Source organism: Nematolebias whitei, chromosome 17 (genome assembly GCF_014905685.2).
Source record: "Nematolebias whitei isolate Nwh7 chromosome 17, NemWhi1, whole genome shotgun sequence".
Taxonomy (NCBI): Eukaryota; Metazoa; Chordata; class Actinopteri; order Cyprinodontiformes; family Rivulidae; genus Nematolebias; species Nematolebias whitei.
This window is the reverse complement of record NC_056514.1, coordinates 3,213,788-3,241,250: the sequence shown is the minus strand read 5'-3', so window position 1 is coordinate 3,241,250 and position 27,463 is coordinate 3,213,788. Positions and strand designations below refer to the sequence as shown.

The following is a 27,463-nucleotide window of genomic DNA, read 5'->3' as shown; positions in this document are numbered from 1 at the left end:
AATGACAGGAGAAGAGCTGGTAGACCCTCCCCCTCAGAAGAGCTCAACCAACGATGGTTTAGCACGCCTGAAGTTGGGCGGAGCTCTGAGGATAAAGAGGAACAGTCAGACTCTGAGGCCCCATTCAGGGTAGGACAGAAGGTGTGGGTCAGAGCACAGGATCACCCATCAGCAGTTGCAGTGAAGCCCAAACATAACACCACAGACAGAGTGAGAAAAGTGTTAGATAAAAACACAGTTGAGCTAGAGAAGAAAGGGATCCAAGGAATAGAGCAACTGAAGCCAGTTCCTAGCTAGTTGAAACCAGAAACCAGAGTATGGCCACAGAACCAAGCACCATGCTCCCCTATATTAGACTGGCCACTATATGCGGGGGAGTGATACTAAGAAGAACAGTCTCAGGGCTTTGGACGGGTAGGGCCTTGAGCACATTGGAATATGCAAAGAAAGGATACCTGTCAAAAGAAGGAGAAACCTTCAGGTGGAGCTTGCAGGAGAACAATTGTACGCTCTGCCTGAAACCAAGTGGATTACCCCTTCTCTGGGAAGGACCAGGGACAGAGAAGCCCATCAAGCCTAAAACAAACAAGATGGACGCACGTCAGCTGCAGATAAAACCTGTAAAGGTAATGGACGCATTCATTTGTGGAGAATGCAGGATTACCACATTACCTCGAGCAACTATCATCACACAATGGGATATAAGCGGCAAAGGCCCACAAGACTGTGCATGCGAGTGGGATGGCACCGAAGTAAAATACTGTTCAGCCTGTGATACACAAATGGAGGAAGGCCGACTGCTGCACTCTGAGAGGGCAATGGGCTGGCAAGTAAGGAGGTATCACAGTCCCCTCAAATCTTTCAGAGCTCAACTTGATGAAGATGAAACCAGGACCTCGGAAGGATCCCTGACCGAACAGCAGTATGACCAAGAACTCATCTACAGCTCTCTAAAAGTAACACCTTCAGCCCCACTACTATATCCAGAACTAGGAGAACTAGATGAAAGAAAAGAGAAGCAGCAGCACAGGAAAAAGTTAAATCCCGGAGAATTGCTCGAGCAGGCTGTACAACGAGCCTGGCCTTATGATTCTTCGAGGGGTAAGAAAAGGAATGCCCCCCTCGGTACTCAGCAGTTTCCCTTAGTTTTTAGAGTACTTCGAAACCAAACAAGCGCAGGGAGCAAGAAAGAAGAAGCAGGCATATTACCTGACGAAGAAACCGGTGAGGCTGGACAAAGAGGCTGGACGGGGCCCTGGGAATTAACAACATGGGCTCAGCTGATTACGGAGGTAATTATGAACCAGGAAATCCCCCTGGTGCCCCTACCAGACGTCCCCCGAGAGACCGGAACCAGACATAATAATTTGTACTATTATACTACTAGTCTGGATGGATGGGCCAGGCATGAAGCTAAACCCATGCAGAAAACAGTTGAATTCTTGGTAACCCCTGAAGCTTGGGAAAGGAACGGAGTGCTTCAGATCCCCGGAACTGCTGCACAGAGGGCAGGAACGCCCACAAAGCCCGACTCCACCCAGAGGGTTAAAGTTTCCGTGCAGATGGTCATTGCACCATACCAGGGAGTGTACTCGGTGGGAGCTACAGTCCACCCGATCCAGGAAGAAGGAACGTGCCTGGTGGGAGCCACAGCCCACCCAATTAAGGAATACAAAAATTGCCCGGAGGAGCCAGCAGCAAACAAAACTGAGAAAAAAGGACTGAAGAGTTGGGCCAAAAAAGCATTCCAAGGAAAATGGAAGCATGCAGACAAGAAAGCACGCAAGTAGAAAGTGAACAAGGGGTCGCTGAACTCATCGCTGGGAGTCATCGCAAGAAAAGGAAAGGTAAAGAACCTCTAAGAAAAATAATAAAAAACCCAGGCCACACTTGGAGGAGAATAGGGCAAATAAAACAAGTCAGGATTATTGAAACATGTCGTGTTGCAACCAGTGCAATAGCAGCCTTACCAACGTGGAAGTATAAAGTAAATGCCTTTAATACTCAGAGTAGCCATACAACTGAAGAAGAAGTGCAGAATATGTTGTTCCAAGCACCCGGAACTGAGATATACAAACCGGCCCTGCTTGTAAGAGGCCAAGTGGTGGAATTAGATAGACCAAAGAAGGACTTTTCAAACTTCCTGGCAAAAACGAGGAATTATTATAATTCACATTTACAAACATTTAGAGAAGCGGACCTCACTAGAGCTAGCCACAGAGTCCCTGGCCTAACCCTGTTAAGTGATAACTTAAAATTCCCATATAACCCTAGTCCGATGGGAACACCATGGATCTTTAATAAGGTCCAGATGGAAATAAAGAATAAGTTAGTTACACTCAAGTGGGGCCCAAACTATGAAGAACCTCACCAAACAGAATACTGCGAGATCTCGCTGGGGGGACTGATAATCTGGGCTACGAGCCCAACGCTGAGAACAAAAATCAACAAGAGGATAGCGGAACCAGAACGAGTGGTGATTGAAAATACCCAGTTACCCCTAAAAATGTTGTATGATCGAGTCCAAACTCCACTTGACAGGTGGGGTTCACATCCCGCACGAGCAGCAAACAGGATAAAAGTATCTTACAGAGGACACCCGCTGATCAGCCTGACAACAGCGCTGACAGAGATGGGAGAAGCCTACGACCAGCATAAGGCCGCAAGAGAGGAGCTGGTGGAGCGAGTTATGGGAGAAGCAATGGAGAGATATGGTGATTGGGATGAAATGATTAGCTATCTTGGCGATCAGCTTGAGCCAACGGAGGGACCCCTAGGAGAACCCTCTGAATGGTCGGTCAGACAATGGAAGTGGGTGTGGCGAGGATTAAGACCAGACCTACACCACCCCTCACCGCTCAGTGTAGAACTTTATAAAGAGCGAGTAACAAATAGAGATCCCAGAGGATCTGGATCCGAACAGCCCACGTGTCCGGTCTACCAGAAAACAAGATACCCTAAGCGAGCATGTCTGATTGCACCCTCACCAGGGGCCCCGTACGTGAGGAAGATATTATAGACTCAAAACCCCTTAGTGCTGGAGTGACCAACGTACTAATCCAGTGCAGACAAACTGGCTCGACAATACCAGCTTTAAAGACTGCAAATGACATAATTTGGCTCGACGGACCAGCAGTTGACTTCTTCAGATGGGAAGACCCTACGAGAAATTATTTCTACTCCAATCGCCAGTACAAGAGGCAACCTCACCTAGACGATCCCCAAATAGAACAACATTCAAGGCAAGTGTACCTCCCTAGATACGACACCCAGCTCCAATCTTGCCCACCAACATCCCCATGGATATTTAACGTAGTCTACCTGACCCTATGGGGAAAAGAAATAAAGCTCCGATGGGGACCCAATTACCACGAGCCATACCAGAGCCGATTTTTCGAGGTCTCGATAGGGGGTATGATAATTTGGAGTACAAGCCCAAGGATGGTGAAAGCTATCAGAAGACGAACGGATGACCCAAAACGGTACGTGTTTGAGAATCAAAATTTGCCTATAAGAATTATAAGATATCGGGAATCTACACCGGTTCACGATTACAGTCCTTGGACAAGAAAGGCTTACACAGTACACGTCCTATACCGATGTAATCCCCTGATAACACAAATAGAGACATTGCAAGAACATGGTCCAACTGTACTCCAATATTTAGAGGCCCTTTGTAAGGCTCAACGAAAAATAACTGCAGGACCTAACCCTGAACAAAGTTGGGACCTCTACGGACCCCAACCTGAACCCGAAAAATGGCTGGTGACTCAATGGAAATATGTGTGGAAAGGACTACAGCCAGGGCTGCCACACCCTTCTCCTATATACCAAGAACTACTTAAAGGACGAGTATCGACAGCCCGCAGACACTCAAAGCCAAGACATCGAGGACGAAGGAGCAAGGACCCCTCTCGAAATGATTCACATGAGAAACAGAAACTCCAACAATGATGAGCCAAGTAGCGATGAAAGCGATGATGAAGCGACCCCAAACCGACCTATGGACCGTCAAAGGATTACGATTTTGGATAAAGCAACTTGCCTGCGAACCCTGCTGCGGGGACTCGTATTGTTAATAGGCTTAGCAATGTTGTTGGTTATCTTATACCAAGCCGGAGTCAGACCCTGGAGCCTGACACATGTGGCAGTTGCCCATGGAAAATCAAAATATGCAGACATGAACTGTTGGGATATCGCTACACAGAATATTTCCTTGCCATGGAATCCGGCAAAGAACACCCAGAACCAAATAGCAGCTTGGAATAAAGTAAAGAAAGAGGGTCATCAGGCCTGGATGAACAGACTGAAAGTCACGGCAGGATGGAGCGCGGCTTTAATGGCCGGAAACCTAACAGTAGCAGACCATTCCACCGAACCAGAATCTGACGGACCCAATTGGGTCGTCACAAATCTAATGATACTACCAGAGAAAAGAATCATCGGAATAGCAATTTTAAAAGATCAGATCAAACGATCAACAAGATGTAACTGGATACAGCCCCAGGACGGACCCCCCGAGTGGCATTGCGATTGGATATGTCGACCGTTGATTGGATTAAAGCATCAAGGGTACTGGGACCGAGAAGTAATTCTTCCGGCCCCACCTAAAAACGACAGCTGCCAGGCAATTCTCCCTCGTCGGGAGTTCTGGGGCGACATCCACTTAGATTGTGACCGGATCCCCCCTCTCATTCGAAGGAATCACACAGGTAAAAACCTGAATTCGACCAATAATAAGGTAATCCACACAATACGATATGAAAGAACGCTCAAAATAAATGCTACAGACTGGGGATCTAACAGGCGCCCTACACCGCCTCCCCATGCCACGGTTAAGGTCAAAACGAAGCAGGTATATCAGTACCAAACAACAGAGATAAATGGGATAAAAATGATTGCCAGACCTGACCTGAAAGAGCAATGTATGAAGACTAAAATGAGTAAGCTACCATATTGTTGTTGGAACCTATATTCTGAATGCCACACTCAAAATTATCTACCCATAACTCCAGTACAGAATCAGCGTTATTACTACTGGAGTTGGGCAGCCATATTCCACCCACATAATGCCTGGCATGAGAACTGGTTGAATGCGACATTACCATGGGTCTGGATTGCGTCTGGGCTGCCTCACTTCGAAGGTGACTTCGTGGAGGGGTATGCCAGGACTCATGAGGGCCTCATGGGACCATATTATACAGACATGTATATACAGAAACTACCAAAACCAGATGAGCTTCTCAATGCACCTAAGGGCGATTTTGACAAAATAGACAAATGTGTAGCCGAGCGAATTTTTTTTAGTCTTAACAACTCGGTGTGGGAAAGTAGTGGAGCATCGCCTAGATGTAGATTATGGGAGACAGAGGTCGCCGTTATGTCCACATGGCGATATGACTGCACAGAATTACGTAGACAACAAACGGTTAAAATCTTGCTCCAAGCATGGCATGAATATCATCAACGAGATGACTCTAGAACATGGTGGGGGTTTCAGGAAGAAGAAATTAGAGAATGGGTAGCCCCATGTTTGCAACTTTCAAATAACTACTGGATTAAGTATCAGTATTTGGCCACGGTCTATTCTAAAGAGCAAGACATATGGGCCAGTGCCCTGTATAGACCGGATAGGTATGTTAGTCCCAGACCATGGCACATGACTTGTGATAAAGCAAAAACACAATGTGTCATTACATTAGCTCGAAGGCCTTGTGGTACGATACCAGGATGGGAAAGCTACTGTAAGAGTTATTATGGGTCTGAATACACCTTGCACGCAGCGAAAGTAGTGTGGAAAAAACATAGCGGCAAGTGGAGAAGATGGATACCTGAGGGTACCTGCGTAGATAAGATATTAGGATATCAGCTTCACGCCAGGAAACAAGTTCAAGGAGTAATAGTTCCCTTTGTCTCAGATTCAATGATAGCTTTAGTAGAAGGCCACGCAGTGAGACGCAGCCTGTGCTTAGGCGATGAGATAGATGGCTATGAGTGGGTAGGCCCGAATAAAATCTACTCGAATCTCACATGCCAGTATCCAGAGGAAAACTGGAAGAAATGTGGCACACAGGAAGATGAACACACTTGCGCATGGTATGAAATCGTTAGTTACACCGTTGGCCGAAAGGTCACAGAGGTGGTGAAAGGCGTAGGTGAAGTAATCAAAGAGGGAGGAGAAACGGTAGAAGGATGGATAGTTAGTATCTTCCTCAAAATATGGCCTTATTTGTTAGGCGTAGTCGGGATGATAGCTGTTGCCTTATTAGGTAAAGTATTCTTACAAGAGTGCCTCAGAGCTGGATGCCGCCCATGGAGGAGGAGCTATAGGCCACCCCCGCCAGAGTAGGGTGCGGCTCAGCCTTAAATTAGATAAACAGGGAAGCGGCTTCACTCTTACCCCGGGAGCAGTAAAGAGCAAGGATCAGGACAGAAGCAATTCAAAAATCTCTATGGACAATCAAGACGACTGCGTGTCTTATACTCCAACCACAGATGTGAGTATTATAGATTGGGAGACAGATACTACGATAACCCCCAATCTTACCATTTTGTCAGAATGTCCAGCCTATTTTAATGGGAGCAATATAGAATACTTTTTAACAATGGTTGCATGGATGTGCTACTGCCACACAGGGGACTGGAGTAAGGAAAGGTTGATAAGATTTCCAGTAGCGGTTCAGACGTACGCTAGAGTGATAGTATCCCATGTGATACTCAGACGACCTGAGATATCGCCTCATTTCTTTGTTACCTATCTGTTAGGAAGAATCAAATTCACCTACCTGCAGAAGATTATAATTTCAGCATGGCTAATAGAAGATTCCATAGTGATTAGCCTCGAGTGTGCGGCAGCGCTTACTCCGGTACCAATACCAGTCACAAGCTGTGGAGGTACCACCGGGAGAATTGTAGCAACCATAGTCGAAGGAACAGTGGCCGTAACGGTGTTGGCAAATATGCTGTACCAGATAGTATCCTTGCAACCACAAAACAGACGTAAATGGACCAAAAAGCTGGCCATCTTAATTGGATGGAGTCTGGTCTGGGGAATTTGTGCAATAGCCTATTGGGCCAGCCTCTGCACCACAATGCCTATAGTGGCGTGGATGATGACCTATGCCGCTATCTTTAAGCCGAGACCTGATCCAGCTCCCCCTGCACCGGAGGGGAGCGATGGCCGCAGAATCTCAGGAGGATGATGAGACAAGCCAATCTAACGAGATAATAAGTAATCAAATAACCAACAACAGCTTTACCCCTCCCCGCTTATGCTGACCTTTATTAACTTTGAATAATTGATTTAGTGTTTAAATGGTTTTTTCTCTTTTTATGTTTGATTTTATTTTTGAATCCTGTAAACTCGAGGTATCATAGGTCTGGTAAATGCTCAATGGATAGCTGACGGCCTGTATAGGCCCAGCAATACGAAGTTGAGTGTTTCAGAGACACGATGAGGACCAAGGGTGGAAACAGACCTTGATTTCATTGCTATTATTTTGCCATGTTATATTACATGTACTCTCTTTTTAGAAAGCATAAGGAGCAGAATGCAGATGCTGTTCTACATCCTGACCACAGCGACAGTCTACGGCAACTGGGCGTTTGCTTTAACAACTCCGGACAAACTCGTAGTAACGACAAAAACCGGAGAAATCATCCTCTGCCACTGTGAAGAGAAAGTGTACGACCACCAGCAGATCCAGAGGATTAGAGTAACCCCTTGTGGTGACGTATGCAAAATCCAAAAAATAGAAACTACAGGGCAGGATAGATACATTAGCGTTACATACAGGGAATACGGCATCTCAAATACCTCAGGATTACTGTTACCTGGGTACTGTGATTGGAAAACAGTGATCACAACCCAACAATTAAACCAATTGGAAGAGTGGGAGAAATTCATTACCCGCACCTATTGTGGGATAGCCAGACGACAGGGCAGAACCACCCTTTATCGGTTTAAGAAAACCTCACTCTAAGAAATAAATAAAGGAAAGGCCCCAACAGTCAAAATGCAGGTTCAGCGCCCCAAAAATATAACAGCAATAGGACCTCAAACGGTCTGCTGTTATTGCCTTTTGGGGTTGGATGATACCCGATTTTTATGGGCCGTAGGTCCAACCTGGTGGTGCCAGGCCTGCCACTCTAAAGTTATAATCGCGACTGGGGTACATGGTATTTTGGTCTCTGATGAGCCCGCCAGCCTCCCTCGGGTGTCTGCAGACAAGTGCTGGGAGATAGAGAGCACCTGCAAGATCATCTGGACCTCGGCTGAGGGCTCTGAACCTTATATGTCTAGTACAGCTATCCCTCTAGGAGCCACATATTACCCAGTAATTGTGAAACTCTGGGAAAACACAAATAGAACTACCAGACATGTAGCCTACCATTTGGCCACAGGGTTGCCCTTGGTTCACGGCCCCTCGTTTAGGGTCACACAAGAGCCCCAAGGGCTTATGCCCCCACCTATCATGGTCATTTTAACGCCAGGGTTAACAAATAGCCCTCCCGTAGTCTCCGTGCCCATGGTGGCTAGGGAAGAAGGTAGACGAGACAGTATTAGTGTCCCTATAACCCAAACCGAGATAGCCAGTCAGCCCCAGGAACCAACTAATGGCCCACCTGACCTTTTACCAACTACATCCCATAATGAAACCGAGCCCATGGAGGTGGAGATATCCCCTGGAAGGTCGACTGCACTTCCATTAGATCATAACGATCTAAGTCTCCTGGAAAACTACCTGGATGACTTTGACAGGTATTTAAGTAGCGAGGCGAGCCGATCCGGTCCTCTGAGTACCGATGGCACGGCCCTCACTGACCCAACCAGCCCATCTGATTCTGAGCCTCCGATCTTAACACCGGAAGGCTTGACCCATTCAGAAACTGCTGAATCTGAAGGGTTACAGGTTGCCCCTATGCGGCTGAAACAGCTTCGTCAGATGCCCATTTTAGTTGCCACAACCCCACAAATTAGGAGGCAGGTCATAATAGAAAACATTACTCCTGTAGGTTCACCCCTCGTTGAGATCCCGCCGACCCTTCAGTCTTCTAGATCGGCTGACCTAACGGTGATCGACCCAGCAAGTCAATCCGCTGTCCCGGCCCAGGAGGTCAGGGTACCCAGGAAGCGAGCGGCGCCGGATGAAGATCAGGCGGAGCAATCCACTTCGAACGCAGACCTGGACAACATGACGGTGGTTGACTCCTGGGAGGGAGAACAGGAGGGCTAGGTTACAGCGAACCTGGTACCGAAGAGGAGAAAGATCCGACTTCAAGAAGGGGGTGTCAATAAACCAGGTGTCTGTAGTGATGATGCATGACAGACGACCAGCTTTAATAAAAGGTGAAGCCTGATCGAAGTTCTCCTCAGCAGCTGAGTACAGAAGGACTGAACTCCTGCTTTAAATCCAGCTAAAAATGAAATGTGTAACCAAAGTGTTTTACTGTTTTGATAATGTGTAACCAAAGCTGTTTTACTGTTTTACTAATAATCAACAAATAATCAATTAATGGAAGTATTAATCTTTAAGAAATTGTATAATCTTTTGTATGATTGTGTGAATTACTTTTACTTATGAAATGGTAAAGTGAAGAGGCCTCATGTAACAGTGAACATGTCTGAACATGCCCACCAAAGGACAAGCCTGGGCCTGCCTCGAGCAGTAGAAAGAAAGCAAGGAGTCAGGGAGTTCAAACACAACTCATCTCATGATGACGCATCTTTGAGCAAAACAAGTTCTGGAAAGTACCAGAAAACTGGTCTAAACCGGTTGAGGTGCAAAACAGCAGAGAAGTTACTGGAAAAGAAATGATGTAATTTTCCAAAACCCCTCCTTAAGAGGAGGAGGGAAAAAGAAGTCTTTAAATACAGACTGACCGGATTGAACTTGGTCAATGCAGAGTCGAAGCTGAACTGAAGAGCCGAGCAGAGGGAATTACAGGCAAGAGGCAGCTCGTCGGATCAGAAGGAGCCCAAAAAGGAGTTGGATTTTACCAGTTTTGAGACGATGTTGGGAGTTAATTCTTTTCTTCACCAAGATGGGATTGGATTTAAGCTTTCGTTCATCGATACCTAAACTGGATGAGCTTCCTACTTCTATTAATCGCTTGACCTGGGCCCGTCCAAAACTCTGATCTTCTAATTTGGAATAGTTGCACTTGCCTTTGAGGATCGGCCAGTATCTCTCTCCTAGAGAACTGGAAATTTGCCCTTACCCCTATAGTGACTCACTAAGGGTCATTTCAAAATCATGGTAAGCGGACGACCTCATTCTTACTCTGCTCTAATTAAATTGTTTCATCTAATTGGAAGAACAGCATACAGAATAAATTTGGGAGTACTGAATTGGTTACTGGTGAGATTTGCTCGAAGGTGCTTCTGGTTCATGAGGGAGTTGAGGGAGAACATCTTTTGGCTCGATTTGTGAAAGGTCTATGTGAAGGCAGAATCTATAAATCCTCAAGGGCGCTTGAGTTTTAGATTTCATTGGATAACCATCATCGCCTCACTTAGGGAAGAAAGTGTATCCTATGTACTCATGAAATTTAATCATTATAAAATTGTGCCTGATGCTGTATCCCCTGCTAAATCTATTTGATTAAAGCAACGTAAAATGAATAATTCTGGACTATTATTTCACCCTTAATGAACAAAAACATGGTAATGCTTGGTTCACTTAACAACACCAATAAAGGAGGTTTTGACAGGTTTATTAGCTACAGAGTGACAAACACCCTTGTGCCCATTTCCAGGGCCCTAAAAATTACCAGAACAGTTAACAATTGCAACGCTAAAGTGAGAGGTGAGCGGCCACAACGCGAGTTTCTCTGAACCAGAAGATCCATTCCCTGCTGCTTGGAGGTTCGAGGTAACAGAGTGAGATTAGGGTGTGACTCACGGATTTAAGGTCGTTAATATTCTGGATGAATCACCTCGCCGCAGCCTTAATGAGGCTACTTTAGACAGCTACAGGTAATACCACGGCGCTGAAGTAAGCTTCCGGACCCCTTGGAGGAGAGGCTGCAAGCAAAGGTGCTTATCGCTACTTCCAGTGGTTACCTTTGCTTATCAGAAAGCAGACAACGTAAAGAGTGATGTGACATCAAAAGAGACCATTGTTTCATCAGTCTCCATGATGACATCCCTCACCTTATCCACAAAGTCCATGGTGTTCTGTATGTGGTGTTCTGAGCTGCCAACTAAAGGGATGAGTACAGACGCCAGATATTTGGAAACATTGTAAGTGACAGAGTTAATCATACTAACAATAGGTCTTAAAGGTACACCTTGTTTGTGGATTTTAGGTAAACCATACAGACTAGGTGTGGCCTCCTCTGGGTACAGTCTATGGTACATGCTGGTGAAGATTCTCAGTCATCCAGGACATGATGAATTCATTTTCAATTTTTCATTCAATTTTTGTATTGAACGCTTTTTGAAGTCTGTGGTACAGAATGTGGTCCTGCTACAAAATTTTCAATTTGCAATCTATTAACTTCTTCTTGTAACCACTTCCTGGATCTATTTTCAGAGGTTCATAAGTGTTTAAGTCACTAAGGAGTGTCATAACTTTCTCATGATAGTCTTTCTGGTTCAAAATCACTGTGCACCTTCCTTTGTCTGCTGGGAGAATGATGATGTTTTTGTCCTTGCTAAGAGTGGTGAGTGCGTCCCTCTCCTCTCTACTGATGTTGGAAGGTGGTGGTTTGGCATTGCTGATAGTAGAACACCACAGAGCAGGAAACCAAATCATAAAACCTAATTCTCTTGTCACTGATGTCTGATGTGTGCGTTTTTTCTTTCTTTCTTAGGGATTCGGTGGATTTGGACAATCCAGGAGAGGAAGCCAAAGCCAAGCGTCTGCTTGACAGCCTGGTGGCTGAGCTGCAGAGGAAAGCTCAACTTCAGGGAGGAGAGGATGGTTTTCTGCTCAAGATCAAGCTAGGTCACCATGCCACCCAGTTCAAGGTACCAGCTATCTACCACCAGCTCATAACAGCCTCTCATACAATCACTTAAGAAAACGTGTCTATCCAAGTCCATTTCAGAAGGACCATCATTCAAACCTTTTTATATATATTTTTTAAATATCAAAAGCTGTAAAATAAATAAAAACTAGCAGATAATACATTTACAGGGAATTTTGCTTAAGGAAATATTCCAGGTTATCCAACAAACAACTTCTTGACTGAATCTGGTTGTCCTCCAAAATATTTGGATGTCTGCAACCTTTACAATAAAGAAGGCCAATAATGTCAACAAAAACGTAATTTAATAAGTATACTGCACTGTGTACAAAGTTTACTAAATACAAATGTTGTCAGTCGGCCATCTTGTGGACTGCTTGTAATGTTCAAGCTACTGAGTGGAAGACTCTTCAGGAGCTGCTGGAGTAGATCTTCCTCGTTCTTGTCCTCATCCTCAACAGACTTCAGAAGAGAGACTCTCGCAGCATATTTAAAGCAGGAAAAAAAATCGTTTGACAGAAATGTTTTCTACACCTAGACGTTACCCAGGTACCCCCCCCCCCCCCCCCCCAAGCCAATAACACACATTTGAGAGTTGTTGTTTTTATTTTTCAAACAAGTCACTTCTCAAAGGTTTTCATGTAAAGGAGTATACTGTACATGACCTGAGTAAAAATACACGTTATATTGTGTATTTTTACTGTTCACAGTATACATAAAGGTACACAGTATACTATAAGTATACAGTATAAATAGTATAAATGCAGTGCAGTGTTTCCCCTAGATAACTTGCCATGGCGGTGCGCTCATCTTGTCAGTGACTTTTGTCGGTGGTGGCCGGACAGAAACACATCCTGAGCTGTGCAGCACCCTGTTTATACTTATATATTAAGTATATAATTTATATAATATATATATATATTATATAATATATATTTATATAATTTATTGAGCAATTGTTTCCTTTAAACAGTGACATCACTGTCATGTTTTAAATTGTTTAAACAAACAACAATAAAAAAGAAAAATAATGTACCAAGCAGAGAACTCAACAAATAAAAATGTTTAAAGACATTATTGTACGTTGGACGACGTCCTCAAGAAGTTCAGTGTATGTGGTCGAGGTAACGAGCTCGTTTGGGTGAAGCATGATGTCGTGCATCTTCCCAGACTTCAGAGCTTCATTTACAGACTGGACCATTGCAGGTCTGGTGTTCCACCTCATCTCTCCACAGCTGGACCAGTCCAGAGCCTTGTGGAACCTAAAAGTGAAAGAAGACGTGCACGAGTCAAAATAGTGTTACAGTGACTACAAGTTACAATCTGTTGGCCTTTCTTTTGGAAAAAAAACATTTTATCAAAAACAAGAGATTACAATTGAAATTAAGTCAAGAAAATGTGACATTTGCAAATATAAATTACAGTAGCTCAATTTTTCTTTATTTATTTCACTTATCATATTTTATAATTATTTAATCAGCCTCACAGGCAGAGATTACAAGATGTTATGTATCCTACCTGCTCTGTTGAAATGTGTGACAAGGGTCTTTGTGTCCAAAGCTGTTTAACAGCTAGCTTCCAGAGCTAACAGCTTCCTGTGTTAGGTAGAAAAATGTAATTAAATTAAATTAAAGACTAACAAAAAGCTTAGTACTACTTCTTGTGCCATGCTTTATGAAACAGTTATTGAATAAAGTATTTAATTATGTAGGTAAACATAGATGTTTTAAAACCTGTTAAAATACACCAGAATGCAGGAAATAGCAGCTGCTTTATTCAAAAAGTTATGGTGGAGGACCCACAGACCTCGCACCAATATGTCCCCCCTACAATAGATCTAATGCTAATACACACTGCACTGTTCAAGCCAAGAGCCATTGTCAACACTGGGGGGCTAAGGCCCCTAAAAAGGGCTTCTAGCATCGCCCCTGGTGTGAAGAAATGAACTGAGAAAAATAAACTCTAAAATTTAACACAAAAACCTAATTGTACACATGATATTTTAAATCTAAAACTAAAACAGTTATTATAATATATATGTAACCAGTCTTTCATATAAAAACTGGGATTTTTTTTACCGGAGAATGCTTTCACTAACAAGTTTGTTGTTGTACTGACATGGTTACAGCCGACAGTAACTATTTACACAATAAAGCGATGGTTATTCACGTTTTCCTCCATTTCAGTATCCAGCAGGACATCAAAATATAAAAATAGGGATATTTTTACCAGAGAATGCGTGCACTTTAACCAGGAAGAGTTCAGTTGTTTTTTTTTAACATTACAGCAACAGATAATGAAGATTTTAACCTAAAAACCCACATAACAAAGCAGAGCATAATTTTTAAATTAAAAGGGACAAGATGGAGAAAAATGCGCTGTTTGAGTTTATTTACTGACGGTAAACAAAGTCCGACTCCACGCAGCTGAGACTAAACGTTTAAAGCAGCACAGCACCAACACGACTCTCATGAAGTTCAGGGTTATTTCACACTTTCTTGCCCGTTCTGTGAATTTAATAGACAGACAGTTACTTCTTACCTTGCGTTGCAAACTATTTCAGCTACTCTGTTTTTTTGCTGGAGACTTCGCGGCTCTGTGAAAAGCTACGGCTGGAACAGTTGACTTCTGGGTAATAGTTCTTTTGACTTGTGTTAAAGTGCAGGCTTACTGAAAGAAAACTAAAAAAATAGCTGCGCCGTTTTTTTTTTTTTTTTTTGGTTTCATTTTCATTTTTGGTTATTGATCGGTTCCCACTCCTGTCTGCTCCCGTTAACTTTCAGTCGGGTCACGTCCCGGTCACGTGAGTTGTAAGGAGGTTGACTCCGGTCCCGCCGGAATCCTGCCGGAATCACGTGACCTGCGGTACTCCCGAAAAAATGTCATCCTCTACTCTGTTGACGGGGCGGTGCGCCCCACTTGTATAATGGTAGGAGAAACACTGCAGTGTACAGTAGACTAAAGTATAAAAGTACACAGTATACTGTGTACATGACCTTAGTAAAAGTACACAGTCTTTTGGATAAAAGACGAAACATTTCAGCAAAGAAAAATCTGTTCAGAGGACCTGATTCAACCTTGTTAGATACACAGTATACTGTGTACTAGTACTACAGTCAAGTACACAGTATACTGTGTACTTGACTGTAGTACAAGTACACAGTATAGTGTTCTCTAATGAAGCAGCATCCAGACCAACATCATTCTGAAGGAAGAGACGGTTTGAACAAGTTTTCTGTTATTTCAGTGTTTTTCAGATATATTTTAATAAATAACATTGGATTTCATTTACAGAGTATAAATTAACTTAAACTTATTTGGGTGGCTGTAGCTGAATGGTTGGAGCAGTCATTCTCCAATGCAAGAGCTGGGGTTCAATTCCACCAGCAGTCATATTTTGAAGTGTCCCTGGGCAAGACACTGAACCCCTCATTGCCTTTGATGTGTGTCCCATCAGGGTATGAATGTGATAAAACTCTGATTATTCTTTTTATAGATCTAGTTTAGAGCTGTATGAATGGGTAAATGAGGCACAGATTGTTGTAAAGAGCTTCGAGTATCTTGATAAGATAGAAAGGAGATATATAAGTACAGTCCATTTACCATTAAAAGTAATTATTTGTTAATTTGCCAGACTGACAGATTTCTCTCCTAAATTGATTATTTCATTCAAAGGGTTTATATTTACTGGATTTCAGCTCATGTCATTTAATACTATGTATTTTTTATATTCGATCTTGTATTAAATTACATTTATCACAGTACAGTTACCTCTCAGTATGATTTTAAATATAATCAAGTTTATCTCACCCAAACAGACACAACACCTTGTTTGGATGTAGGAGCGTTCATGTAAATAATGTCACCATAGTCAATGGAGGGAAGGAAAGTCACAGATACAAGGTGTTTCCTAACATTCAGAGTTAGATGGGATCTGTTTCTGAAAAACAAACCCAGTTTAACTTTCAGTTTCTTTACCAAGTTTTCCACATGGAGCTTAAAAGAGAGATGTGAGTCGACCAAGATACTCAAATATTTATAGGAATCAACAAACTCAATGGGGACACCATTTGAGGATAAAATCAGAGGAAGAACTGCTGGGACCAACTTCCTGTTTGAAAACAAGCATCCCTTTGGTTTTATCAGCATTGAGGACAAGTTTGAGGTGAAACAAATCAGTCTGGATGATGTTGAATGCAGATTGCAAAAGCTAGAAAACCTTAGCGACTGTTTTAGCTCGACAATAAACAATTGTGTCATCAGCATAGAAATGTATGGATGCATCAGGGATACTTTGACCTACGTTACCTATGTAGATTGTAAAGAGGGTGGGTCCTAAGACTGAGCCTTGTGGTACACCATTACTGACTGTTAGATAACTGGAAGAAGTACCATTATGTTGAACACATTGCCTCTGATCTAAAAGATAGAGAACCAACCAATGGTGTGATCTGAGAAACCAATTTCTGAGAGCTTATGACAAGATGTTCTGATCCACAGTGTCAGAATCTTTAGACAGATCTAAGAAAAGTGCAGCACAATAATCCTTAGCATCCAGTGCTTCAACAACATCATTAAGAACCTTCAGTGAAGCAGTGGTTGTGCTGTGTTGCTTCCTGAAACCAGATTGATGTGGAGGTAAGATGTTAAATGAGTCCAGGTAATTTTTGATTTGAGAGTTTATCAGTTTTTCTAGAACCTTGGCTAAAATGCAGAGTTTAGAGATTGGTCCATAGTTGTTCAGTGAGGTGGGGTCACCTCCCTTCAGCAAAGGAAGAACAAAGGCTGTTTTCCAAGTGTCTGGATGGAGTTTTGTCTTATGGAGAGATTGAAGATGTGGGTCACAGGGACTGTGATGATATGAGCAGCCAGCCTTAAGAAATAAGGTGGAAGTTCATCTGGACCTGCAGATTTTTTAGGGTCAAGATCTTTTAACAGTTTATTGACCTCACTGACTGAGAATGGAGAAAAAGAGAAGGTGTGATTACCTTAAGATAATCTTCTAGGAGAGATATAGTTTGTAGAGGTTTGACTTTTAGGGAAAGTGGCTGATTTTCCATTAGTAACTGTGTCAAATAAAGAACTAGAAGCAACAAAATGTTTGTTGAAACAGTTCAGGATCTCGTGCTTATTTGACACAGGAACAGAGTTAACAAGAAGTTGTGATGGGAGGTCAGATGATTGGGGGGTGCCTGAGAGAGATTTGATGGTTTTCCAGAATCTGTTAGGGTCATTTTAGATTTTTGGAGGTCTGATATAAGAAATAGTTGTATTTTGCTGCTTTGACAGCAGTTGTGCATTTATTCCTCATCTGTTGAAAACTCAACCAATCAGTGTCTGAGCCAGATTTTCTCGCTGCGGACCAAAGATGATCTCTCCTGTGCACCTCAAGGCATGATCTGTGTTTGTACAAGATGAAAATAGGTTGTCTCAGACAAACAAAAAACCTTTGATGTCGACCCCTGATTTTAGATGCAAGTCTTCGATCAGCTCACTATGCTGAAAACTGCTTCGACAAGCATCGATGTGACGCTTGGTGCTTTTTGTGGTGTATGTGTCATTTTTCTGAGCATTACACAGTCTGACTTTGGGGTGAACTTACCAGGACGTCCACTGCTGGGAGGATTGGCAGTTGTCCAAGATTATTCACAAGTTGAAAACATTTTCTCACTGTAGAACGACGGACTCAAAATACTTTGGAAATGATTTTTAATGTTTCCCAGTAATCATGCTGTTAGCTAACAAACTGGCTCTGAGCTCCTGGCCTCCATCTGTCAGATGTAATTTTTTTTCTTGTTTAATCATTACAGTGTTTATTTTTGGTCAAAAGCATCTGCCAGGAAAAAGACAAAGAGGAGCTACAGTGTATGGATGCAGTTAGAGAGGACATGGCGGTAGCTGGAGTGAGGACAGAGCATGCAGAGGACAGGGTGAGATGGACTCGCTGTGGAGACCCTGAAGAGGGAAAAGCTGAAAGAAGAAGAGTTTATTGATCAGAACTGTTGGTGTCCTGCTGTGTAACTATTCATGTGTGACCAGCAGCTGCTATAAAACAAACAAGCAAACAATAAAGTGTGTTGTGTTAACCAAACTGTAATGTCAGAACATAACTATTATTTGTCTTGAAGTCTAACGTCAGTGTTGTTGTCTGTGCAGAGCACGTATGACCGCTGTCCTTTTGAACTTGTGCGCTGCATTAAACACATCCTGCAGTCGGAGCAGAGGCTCGTTCAGGAAGCTACAAATGTAAGTTTTGAAGGCAGTACTTTGTTCCTAAACTCTAAATATTGTCCCAGAAGAATAAATCAATCTACTACAAATGTATCTGTAAATCTTTCGCTAATAATCTGACCACACTGAAAACTAAAGCAGCGTGTTTGTTAATGCTCTGTGCAGACAAGCAGTGGGAGTGAGGGCCAGGCCATGGACACCTTGTCCCATCACCATCAGCAGATCAACCAAGCCTTTGAGGAGCTCCGTCTGGCGACACAGGAAACTGAGAATGAACTGAGGAAGTTACAGCACAGTCAAGAATATTTCATCATCCAGTACCAAGAAAACCTGCGCATCCAGGGTGAGAAAGACTTAGTGAACTAATTGTGAGCGTTACTGAGTTTAAAGGCTCATATGGGACATTATCTGATTATCAAGAGCCGAAGGGGAACAAGAGTTTACATTATATAAAATATAGTAATTTTATTGTCCATGTAATTTCAGTGTAGATCACCTTTTATTACGTAGTTATGAACCACTTTCACGATTATTTTAAATCTGTGAATGCTACTGTTATCATTTTAAGCCTAAAATGATAGTGTTCTATTTCGTATAAGCTTCGCCCTTTAAGGCTGTCGCTTGGTGGGTTTATCCCGTTATGCGTAGCATTTGCACTGAAAAATTTAGTCCACGCCCACCTGCTATGTGGGCCCCACCCGGTCCGTATAAATTACGTTAAGAGCGGGAAATCGGCTCCCATTTTTTCTTCAGCGAGCTAATAGCTCTGTCAGAAGAACAAAGAAGGAAAATTGTGTAGATAACCAACCTTTGTTAAGGATGCTTGGCCCGGCAGTCGACCTCCGGTCGTCCGGTGAGTTCTCCTCCCCGAGGAAAAGCTGACGAGCAGTCTTATTTCAAGGTAAGCGCCGAGGAATATTTCTCAGTGAAAGGTAACTACACGCTGGACAACGCCATCTTGTAATTTTCCTCTTATCGCCGACCCTCGGAGCGAATCAGATGGTTCCTCCGGGACAGGCGCGCTCAGCTGCAGCCCCCGCTGCTCATTCCCTCCTGGGGAGCGTAGTGTCGGTGGAGGAGGGCTGAGTGAATGCTCACCCCATCCCACCTCGTTTCGCATCGGCGATCACACCGATCCCGGCCGACGGCGCCCTCAGGGGTTGCCCGGCGTAACCCAGGAGGCGGCTGACATGAAGGGACCCCTTTTTTCTTCGTCCCACGCCTTTCCCGCCAGTTCGGATGATCCGGCGGGAAGGTTGTTTACTGGGTTCCATTCCGGCTCACCGTCTTGATCCATATGGCTTTGTGTTCCAACAGGACGTCCTACGGGCGAGGCCACAGACTGTTCTTTCCTGGTAGATTGGGGGAGCCGGTCTCCAGTCCGCACCCATCACCAGAGTGGAGGGGTTCACCGAGCGGGGCTATCCCTCGGTAACCCCCCTTGAGCCAAGCCTCGCGAAAGCTTTCGGAGCGAAGCTGTCCAGGTTGGAGCAGCGTCCCGTCCCTCCTGGGAAACACGACCAGACGGTGACCACGCTCTCCAATCGAGCCCATCAATGTGCTTTTCAGGCAGCCGCAGCTAACAACAACGTGGCGCTGCTAGCATGTAGCATGTCCAAGAGGCTGGAGGCCGCAGACCTGCCTTAGGAGACCAAGAGCTCCCTCTGTAAGGCAGTCGACGCCATCCTCAATATATGTGCCTTTTCTACGGTTTGCCTGTCCAGGATTGCAGCGTGGATGACGATGATTCAACGATCCACCTAGCTCCGTCACTCCCCTTCGCTGCCGGAAAAACTGCACAAAGACCTGATGGAGGGCCCCATCACGGCGGACGCACTGTTCAGGAGCAGCTTCAAGCCATGCTGGCGAACTCGAAGCAGTCGGAGGAGGTGCCAGAGGCTGTGCGCCACCTCATCAAGCCGCGAGGCTCATCCCGCCCCCCGGCCCGCTGGAGAGACCGTCGTGAGCAGAGGCAGAACGACGTTCCACGGCCGCCGCGGCGTCTCGCTCAGCTCCACCACCAGCCACTCCCGTCAGAGACCAGCCCTCTTCATCCCGGCAACCTGCAGTTCACCGTTTCCCCAGAGATCGCCTGCAGACAGCGCTCTGGGCAAACAAATCGCAGAGCTCACGGGGGAGAAGATTTAAAAAATGACGGTCTGCGGAGGGTGTGTGTAAAAGTGACACGAAAGTTGAAATAAATCATCATTCAATGATCAAAGTGTCTGTTTTTAGCCAGTCTGTAAGCTCGGATGAACTCACAGCGGCTGCGCACACATCCTCCACACATAACGAGCCGGTGTCCTTAAATAAAGGTTTTTTAAACTCACCGTCGCTCCAAGACATGACGAGACGCTTATACGACACGATGGTAAGCGAAAAAACTCGTTGTCAACCCGAGCTGCACGATCTTCACCCAAGCGGTGTCAAACGCGCACTCGTGCGATGCAAACAGCCTCCATCCAAACGGCGCTGCGTTGATGATGGTGCACACACAGCTCCCCAGCGCTCACCGGCTCACATCAGTATAAATGTGGGACCGCAGGCCGGGTCCGGTGAAAGTCCTCGTTTTTCAGCAAAACAACACACGCCTCACCGAAGCAAATGCGTGCGGCCGCGACGCGGGCAGCCGTCACCCACCTCGTCTCAGCGCTCGTCAGCTCACGGCAGCACAAGCATGAGACAGCTGAACGAACCCGGTGACGAGTCTCGCCTCCAGCGAGAGCGGCGTGCGTCCCTCCAGCGAGAGCGGCGCGCGTCCCTCCAGAGAAAACGTGTGCTCCCGCGGGGCTCGCAGCCTTCACTCCAACAGCACGGCGTAGATGAAGTCACGCTCTCCGCCTCTCAACGTTCGCACAGCGCCGTCGAACGCGCAGCCCCACGGCGTCATCAGCTGTCACACGCTTCGCCTCAGCACACACCGGCCCACCTGTACATGAAGGTTGGTCCGCAGTCCGAACGCAGCGCACGAGCGTGTTCAGAGCCTTTTCGAGGAAGCCTCGCCTTGGGTCACGCGGAAAACATTCCCGCGACGCATGACGGCGGTTGAGGGGCGGACTGGTGACAGCCGTACAAAACATGACGCATCACTTAAACGCACGTTCACTCCACGAACGTTACGTAAAGTGGATAAAACATGCTCGCCGGTCAGATGGATGGACAGAGTGTTATGCAAATGGTTACAAGTTACAGTTTGCAACCCGACCCCCTCCGTTCGGAGGAGTTATAGAGACGGTCCTGTCATCACCAGACCAAATCTCATCCCTAAATGCAGAAGTCCAAGTGCTTCTGATAAAAGTAATCTCCAGGGAGAGGAAAACACAGGGTTTTACTCACGTTACTTCCTGGTTCCCAAACGGCCCGGAGGGATGAGACCGATTTTGGATCTGTCAGCTCTCAACAAGGCGATCATGGACAGACCGTTTCACATGTTGACAACCAGACAGCTGTTGAACAACATCCAGAGAAACGACTGGTTTGTTTTCCGTCGACCTAAAAGATGCTTATTTTCACATACCGATCATCCCAAAACACAGAAAATTCCTGCGTTTTCTACTTTCAGGAGATGAAGTATCAGTACAACGGGCTGCCGGTCGGGTATTCCCTCGCGCCTCGTACGTTCTCAGTGTGTGGAGACAGCCCTGCATCCGTTACACAGAGCAGGGATGAGAGTTTTGTTTTACCTGGACGACCTGCTGCTGCGGTCACGCTCCAGACAGGAAGCAGTGATGCAGGCTCAGGTGTTGACATCACACCCGTCAAATCTGGGCTTCGCCATAAATTGGAAAAAAAAGCTAGATTTTCCCAGCCCAGACAATTGTTTATCTGGGAGTGGAGTTAAATTCAACCACCATGAAGGCTCGTTTATCACGAGAATCGACACTTTAAGAGACCAGCTCCGCCACGTAAGACCTGGCAGAGTGGTAACAGCCGTCTCCGTCATGAAGCTGTTAGGAATGATGTCATCAGCTCACACAGTGGTCCCGCTGGGTTTATTACACAGGAGACACCTCCAGAGGTGCGTCTGTGTGGATCCAGCAAAACAAAAGAGACGGATGATCACTGTTCCTCCCTCCGTGAGAGCAGACCTCCGACACTGGGGAAACACCCTGGTTCTGTCGGAGGGAGCCCCCGTCAGCAGACCCACGTCACGTGTCAGTCTTCACGGACGCGTCGCTGTCAGGCTAGGGGGGGGGACATGCCTATCTCAAGCAGTAGGGGCGCTGTGGCCCCATCACACATCAGCCCACATAAATGTTTTGGAGTGTCGCACGGTGCTGAATGTGATTCAGCACTTTGCTCCCGTGCTACAGAATCAACATGTGTTGATTCACACAGACAACAAGGTGACTGCTGCGTACATAAACCAGCAGGGGGGTATGCGCTCAGCCCAGATGTTACACATTGCGCGAAAGCTACTGTGTTGGGCTCACCAAAATCTGCTCTCCATCAGAGCAGTTTACATACCCGGTGTTCTGAACAAAGGGGCGGATGTGATGTCCAGGGGCGGCCCACGTCACGGGGACTGGACTCTCCATCCAGACCTGATGACTTAGACGTGACAGAAATTTGGCAAAGCAGCTGTGGACCTGTTTGCGACACGAGAGAACGCTCAGTGTCAACTATGGTTTTCCCTGAGACCGCGAGACAAACCACCACTGGGGGTGGATGCGTTTGCCCACAGCCCATGGCCCAAAACGCTTCTGCACGTGTTTCCTCCACCTCGTCTGATTTTACGGTTCCTGAACCGAGTTCAGGAGGAGGGATTGACAGCTCTCCTGGTGGCCCCCGAGCGTGTGAACACACCATGGTTCTCAGCCCTACAACGCCTGCTGTCGGGGCGCCCATGGAAACTGCCATGGAGGGAGGACGCTCTCCTCCAGGTAGGAGGAGCGATCAGGAGTTACCCAGAAATAGGCCAGCACCTGTGGGTCTGGCCACTGAGCGGTTCCGCTTAGAGAGGATGGGTCTCCCACAGGAGGTAGTGCGCACAATCCAGGATTCACGTGCTGCATCTACCACAGCGCTGTACTTATCAAAGTGGACAGTTTTTCAGCGCTGGTGTACAGAGAAAGGTGTAGAGGCCACCTCATGTCCATTAGGCGGCGTGCTGTCTTTTCTACACAGCTGATGGACAGGAAGTTGGCATTCAGCACGATTAAAACGTACGCTGTAGCCATCTCTTCCTGCCACGAAGGGTTCGGAGACGGAACAGCTTTTAATCACCCACTGATGAAGTGGTTTCTAAAAGGCGTACAGAGACGCAGGCCTGTTTCACGCCCACTTGTTCCACAGTGGGATTTAATACTGGTCCTGCGAGCCCTGATCAAAGCTCCATTTGAGCCTCTGGATCAGGTTCCAGTTAAATTCTTGTCTCTTAAAACAGCCCTGCTGCTGTCTTTAACATCCGCTAAGAGAGTGAGTGATTTATCTGACCTCTCTGTCGCTCCGTCATGTCTTAGAATTCAGGCTGATGGGCAGCTCAGCTGATTTAAGACCAAACCCAGCTTTTATGCCTAAAAACATCACAAGCTCTTTTAAATCAAGAGCGATATCGTTGGAGGGGTTCCCCCCCCCCCACACACACACACACACAGATCAGAAGAAGAAGCATCTTGCCATCTTCTCTGTCCAGAGCGGGCGTTGACGTGTTACATAGTGTGCACGGCTGTAATTCGCCAAACTCAACATCTGTTTGTGCATTATAGAGATGCATCTGCAGGTCGCCCGTTATCCACCCAGCGCTTGTCACACTGGCTGTGTGAGGCCATTTCTGAAGCCTACAAGCATCAGATTTAGAGCCTCCTGTCAACCTCAAGCACACTCGACCAGGGGTATCGCATCTTCGACTGCCTTGCATAATGGTATGACAATGCAGGATGTTTGCACTGCGGCTGCGTGGTCAACACCCTGCTCATTCATTCGCTTTTATCTACGTGATGTGACGGCCCATTCCATGACACATTCTGTCCTTAGTGCTCTAACAGAGTGAATATTGTTGTTTTCATGGAACTCTGTTTAAGCTCACTTCTGTCTGCATGCTTCACAGTGTGAGATGATGTTATCAGTCACAAGTTGTCTGTTATTTTGGTTCTATTGTCACTAATCAGTTCATTTGTTATTATTAATCTGTCTATACTGCTCAGCCATGAACGCATAGTTACACAACATGCGTCTGTGCATGGCTCACGTAATTACGCAATGTGTAATTACGCACATAGGGAGCTGAGTGACAAGACGTTTTTTGGGCAAGCTTCTGCTTCATACGGTGTTCGAATGGACCCAGTGAGGTGAGGACCACATCTGCTTCGCCCTTAACCCACCAAGCGACAGCCTTAAAGGGTGAAGCTTATATGAAATAGAACGCTGGTTACGTACTGTAACCCCAGATTCTATGAGTATAAGCGTAGCCCTTTAAGCGTCGGGCCTCACTGGCTCCTGAATGGCTGAAGAAAAAAGCTATTTTTGGGAGCCGATTTCCCGCTCTTAACGTAATTTATACGGACCGGTGGGGTCCACACAGCAGGTGGGCGTGGACTAAATTTTTCAGTGCAAATGCTACGCATAACGGGATAAACCCACCAAGCGACAGCCTTAAAGGGCTACGCTTATACTCATAGAATCTGGGGTTACAGTACGTAACCAACGTTTTATAGCCTGGTGACTGTTTTTGGTTTATATCATCTTACACAACACACACTCTGCCTATACTACTGTATTATAAATAGTCTGTCCTTATCAATGTTCCAGTACATATTGAGCATTATTATTGATGTTGTTTCTCTTATTACTTTATATATTGTTTTTAACATTAGGAACTTTTTGTGTGAATCTTTTTATCTGTTGCTGCTGTTACACTGAATTTACCATCCGTGGGACAATAAAGGCTGTTTCTATTCTATTCTATTCATATGTCTGTTAAAAACCACAAGACAAGCAACTCCTTTAGTTCCTCTTATGAATAATTTCTATAGTCGAGTGTGGCTCTGGAACAGAATAACGGGACTCTGCTATCTACTGGTGTAAAAGCGTCCATATAATCAGAGAATAACTGCTGTACATGCTGTGTAGATTGTTCTGCTGCTGTCAAGATATATTAATAATTGTAGTTTTTGTTTTTCTAATTATTAATTCAAAATGTACATCTAGGACTCTAGACTTGTGCTCCAGGAACCATAGTACTGGAAAGTTTTTATGTAAGTCCAATATTTTTGTACTTGATATAGAATAGAACAGAACAGAACAGAACAGAACAGAACAGAATAGAATAGAATAGAATAGAATAGAATAGAATGGAATAGAAACAGCCTGTATTGTCCCACGGGGGAAATTTCAAGTGTAACAGCAAATGTTCAAAAATAAAGAAATAAGATAAACAATAACAACAATAATAATAACATTCACTACCTGGTCAAAAAAAGGTCACACACTGTTTCGTTGGACCACCTTTACTTCACCTGCACTTTAGGTTTTTTGGTGGATTTTGTCGAGCTATATTTTGTGCAGATTTTTCAGTCTAAATAACAGAAAGATCATTTTTATTTTTTTATTTTTATACTTTTAGACCGAGTACTTTACTAAATAAAGTCCATCCATCCATCCATTATCTTTACCCGTTTGTTCCATTTTGGGTCACGGGGGTCGCTGGTGCCCATGTCCAGCAATCACTGTGCGAGGGGCGGGGTACACCCTGGACGGGTCGCAAGTCCATCGCAGGGCCACATAGAGACAAACAACCATTCACTCTCTCACTCACACCTAGGGACAATTTAGAGTTACCAATCAGCCTAACATGCATGTTTTTGGTCTGTGGGAGGAAACCGGAGTACCCGGAGAAAACCCACGCATGCACGGAGAGAACATGCAAACTCCACCCAGAAAGGCCCTTGGACCGGGGTTTGAACCAAGGACCTGCTCGCTGAGAGGCAGCAGCTCTACCAGTTGCGCCACCGTGCTGCCTACTAAATAAAGTAACTGCAGTAAAATTAACACTTGCTTTGCAGTATTATACAGGTCCTTCTCAAAAAATTAGCATATTGTGATAAAGGTCATTATTTTCCATAATGTAATGATAAAAATGAAACTTTCATATATTTCAGATTCATTGCAGACCAACTGAAATATTTCAGGTCTTTAATTGTTTTAATACTGATGATTATGGCATACAGCTCATGAAAACCCAAAATGCCTGTCCCAAAAAATTAGCATATTTCATCCCACCAATGAAAGACAAGTGTTTTTAATACAAAAAACTCCAACCTTCAAATAATCATGTTCAGTTATGCACTCAATACTTGGTCGGGAATCCTTTTGCATGAATGACTGCTTCAATGCGGCGTGGCATGGAGGCAATCAGCCTGTGGCACTGCTGAGGTGTTATGGAGGCCCAGGATGCTTCGATAGCGGCCTTAAGCTCATCCAGAGTGTTGGGTCTTGTGTCTCTCAACTTTCTCTTCACAATATCCTACAGGTTCTCTATGGGGTTCAGGTCAGGAGAGTTGGCAGGCCAATTGAGCACAGTAATACCATGGTCAGTAAACCATTTACCAGTGGTTTTGGCACTGTGAGCAGGTGCCAGGTCGTGCTGAAAAATGAAATCTTCATCTCCATAAAGCTTTTCAGCAGATGGAAGCATGGAGTGCTCCAAAATCTCCTGATAGCTAGCTGCATTGACCCTGCCCTTGATAAAACACAGTGGACCAACACCAGCAGCTGACATGACACCCCAGACCATCACTGACTGTGGGTGCTTCACACTGGACTTCTGGCATTTTGGCATTTCCTTCTCCCTAGTCTTCCTCCAGACTCTGGCACCTTGATTTCCGAATGACGTGCAAAATTTGCTTTCATCCGAAAAAAGTACTTTGGCCCACTGAGCAACAGTCCAGTGCTGCTTCTCTGTAGCCCAGGCGAGATGTTTCTGACGCAGTCTCTTGTTCAAAAGTGTCTTGACCTGGGGAATGCAGCACCTGTAGCCCATTTCCTGCACACACCTGTGCACGGTGGCTCTGGATGTTTCTACTCCAGACTCAGTCCAGTGGTTCTGCAGGTCCCCCAAGGTCTGGAATCGGCCCTTCTCCACAATCCTCCTCAGGGTCCGGTCACCTCTTCTCATTGTGCAGCGTTTTCTGCCACACTTTTCCCTTCCCACACACTTCCCACTGAGGTGCCTTGATACAGCACTCTGGGAACAGCCTATTGGTTCAGCAATGTCTTTCTGTGTCTTACCCTCTTGCTTGAGGGTGTCAATGATGGCCTT

At 45.2% G+C, this 27,463-nt stretch overlaps 1 protein-coding gene across 1 annotated transcript in view; it reads left to right on the top strand.

The window, feature by feature from the left end:
• The window catches only part of LOC119424214 (signal transducer and activator of transcription 5B), a gene marked incomplete at its 3' end in the record, with an annotated part of 61,944 nt that overhangs the window by 7,382 nt on the left and 27,099 nt on the right, over window positions 1-27,463 (top strand). The window contains 3 exon segments of the mRNA XM_037691693.1: window positions 11,818-11,974; window positions 18,130-18,219; window positions 18,370-18,547. Of these exon segments, the coding sequence (XP_037547621.1) occupies window positions 11,818-11,974; window positions 18,130-18,219; window positions 18,370-18,547 (425 nt within the window).